Below are 3,003 nucleotides of genomic sequence, written 5' to 3'. Positions count from 1 at the left end.
CAACAATGGCAACTGCAACAAAAAAATAACCAGGCATGGGCAGCACCTATGGCTCAGTGAGTAGGGCGCCAGCTCCATTTACCAAGGGTGGCAGGTTCAAACCGGGCCCCAGCCTAACTGCAACAAAAAAATAGCTGAGCATTGTAGCAGGCGCCTGTAGTCCCAGCGACTCGGGAGGCTGAGGCAAGAGAATTGCCTAAACCCAGGAGTTGGAGGTTGTTGTGAGCTGTGATGCTATGGCACTCATCAGGGGCAATAAAGTGAGATTCTGTCTCAAAAAAAAAAAGTAGCCAGGCATTATGGCAGGTGTCTGTAGTCTCAGCTACTTGGGAGGCTGAGACAAGAGAATCCCTTGAGCAGTAGGGTGCTGGCCCCATATGCCAGAGGTGGTGCGTTCAAACCTGGCCCCGACCAAAAACTGCAAAAAAAAAAAAGAAAAAAGAAAAAAAAAGAAAAGAGAATCCCTTGAGCCCAAGAGTTTGAGATTGCTGTGAGCTGTGACACGACAGCACTCTACCAAGGGTGACATAGTGAGATTCTGTCTCAAAAAATAATAATACAAAAATAAAGAGCATTAATTTTTCTTGCTTCTCTCTCGACTATGTGAAGTTATAAGTGTTACACTCTTTCCCCCAAATTCCTGATATTTGCCAATAGCCTTGTAGAAAGTAGGCACACGCAGGGTCTCTGGCACAGGAGGGAGGGTTGGCCCCTCAGCTTCTCAGACCCCCTGCAGCCTAGGGACCCATGCTCCTCCTTGCAGCTATGCGATGAAGCCTACACATGTCTCTTCGGGGACTGGGGAGGAGTGGGGAGAAAGGAGGGGCCAACAATCAAGAAGGGAATGAGACAGAAGGGTTGGCTGCATCTATTCCACCAAGCAAAAAAATGTAATTGGCTTCTAGATGTCTCAGTTCACCTATCCTTTTTGTTTGTGAGTTTTAAAAATAGGAAGCTGACTCACTTCACATATTTCAAATATATGTATTTTAACATCCAACTCAGTAGAACACCTGGGCTCCTGGGAAGTAACTACAGGAACCCAGGCAAGTCCCTTCAACCTCTGGACCCCAGTTTTGCCTGCCTGTCAAGTGTGAAAGTTGTTCCGATTATCTCTAGGTCCTACCTCAAAGATTGGGCAGTGTAGGATCATATGCAGGGTCTCCTCCCACTGCAAGAGAGAAGAAGCAACCCCACAGGGGTGCTTGGTGCCCACACCTTATGCTACCTTACAGCCAACACCTCTGCATGTGGGGCTCTGCATAGAGGACCCAACAGTGGGGGGGACAGGACCAAGATATCAAGAGATCACCAGTGCACTGAGCATTACATATATCTGTAAGGTGTGTCCATGACACACACTACAGATTCAGAGGAATCCTCCTTGTCCTAGGTGGCCAGAGAGGTGAGGCAGCACACAGAAAAGGTGAGACCTAATAGGTCTTTGAAGGAAAGCAGGATTTGGGAAGGTAAAAGAACGGTGAAAACATTCCAGGCAAGGGGCTGGTTTGACCAATGGAGCAGAAGTCTGGTCTGTTGGCCTGTGGAGAGCTCAGGGAGGGAGCAGTGGGCGAAGCGGCAGGGTAGGTGGGGCTGTGCCCAGTGGGTGGGAGCGCTGCAGTCAGGGCATCCCTGAGTGTGGAACTTGTGCATGTCACTCATCTGACTCCTAGATGCTGTGAGCACTTGGCCCTTTGAATGCCCCACCATAGAGGGGTCTCTATAATTTAAGGTTGAGTCCTCAGAGACATAACAACAGACAAATGGACCTGGGGACCTGCCTCTTCAGTCTCTTGGCTCTTCATAAACCCTCAGGACAAGGTGCATCATGAGAACCAACAGAGGTCTGGAGACTCAGATGCAAATCCTCAGGGGGAGAAACCCATGGGTGTCACTGCCGCCTTGGAGCGGATGAAGCTGGAAGCACCCAGGCAGCCAGGTGAAGAGCTGTATGTAGGCCCTGGTTCTCTCTCTCATACACCCCTCACTGACCTACCTCCATAATGTCCTTAATGATGGGGGTCCACCGTGACAGCTGGTAGGTCTGCTCACTGATGCGCTCCTTCCGTTCTGGCTTGCTCCGGCGACGCAGTGTGGACTGAGTGCAAACACACACCTGGTTAGACTGCGTCAGGGGCCACTTGGGCCCGTGATTCCCCTGCTGGCCTCTGAAAGTTCTCTCAAGGATGCCTGTCAGAGTCAGCATTGGCAAAGAGTAATAAGGGGGAAGGTTTTCCCTAGAATAGCCCAAAACATGCCATTTTTAGGAACCTGGGGCAAACTTCTTTAAAGCCATGATAAATGGTAAACATGGGTGAAATATCTAAGGACCATTTTTTTTTTAAAAAGGGCAGCTGCCCTTCCAAGATTCAACCTCAGTATAGGTCTTCTCAGTTAAAATAATAGTTTGCCGTCTACTATAGGGGAAAGTACTACTTAGAGCATGACTTATTCCCTGGCTGAAGGCATCATCTCCATTCTCATTTTGATCCCTCTTGTGGACAAGGGTCGGAACACCAAGGGACAAAGCACTGACGGTTACAGGTCTACAGTCCTGCAGCAAAAGCACACAGCTTCTGTCTGGAAGACTAAGGAGCAAGTCTGACTTCACTGGCCCTGTCCTGTCAGTTGCCTGTCTACAAGTGAGGCTTGCAACAAGTGTTCTGGAAGGGCTAGAGGCCCCTGCCCCAGCTCCAGCACATCGTGTGGTTCAGGCCCCCCAAATTCCCTCCCCCACTAGCTGTGCATCCACACTACACAGACTCAAGGCAGCGGCATCATTTGAGTCCACACATCACATTGTCATCCTCACAGAAGATGCTGAGTCTAAGGTGCCCAAAGGCGAGGCCAGACTGACCTTGAGATACGATGGAGGAAACTGAGGTGACCCCATTTTTGTTTGGTTCAGAGACAAGCTGTTTTTTTTTTTTTTTTAAGACAGAGTCTCACTTTGTCACCCTTGGTAGAGTGCTGCGGCATCACAGCTCACAGCAACCTCAAACT

The 3,003-nt window shown here is 49.5% G+C and overlaps 1 protein-coding gene across 1 annotated transcript in view; it reads right to left on the bottom strand.

The window, feature by feature from the left end:
• The window catches only part of STXBP1 (syntaxin binding protein 1), a 47,724-nt gene that overhangs the window by 12,717 nt on the left and 32,004 nt on the right, over positions 1-3,003 (bottom strand). The window contains exon 15 of the mRNA XM_003785426.3: positions 1,989-2,098. Within this exon, the coding sequence (XP_003785474.2) occupies positions 1,989-2,098 (110 nt within the window). The remainder of the gene's footprint in view (positions 1-1,988; positions 2,099-3,003) is intronic.

The sequence above is a fragment of the Otolemur garnettii genome, unplaced genomic scaffold, assembly GCF_000181295.1.
Source record: "Otolemur garnettii isolate 467f Iridium unplaced genomic scaffold, OtoGar3 scaffold00014, whole genome shotgun sequence".
Lineage (NCBI taxonomy): Eukaryota > Metazoa > Chordata > Mammalia > Primates > Galagidae > Otolemur > Otolemur garnettii.
Note: the sequence above shows the minus strand (reverse complement) of the source record. Positions and strands in the feature narration are given on the sequence as shown.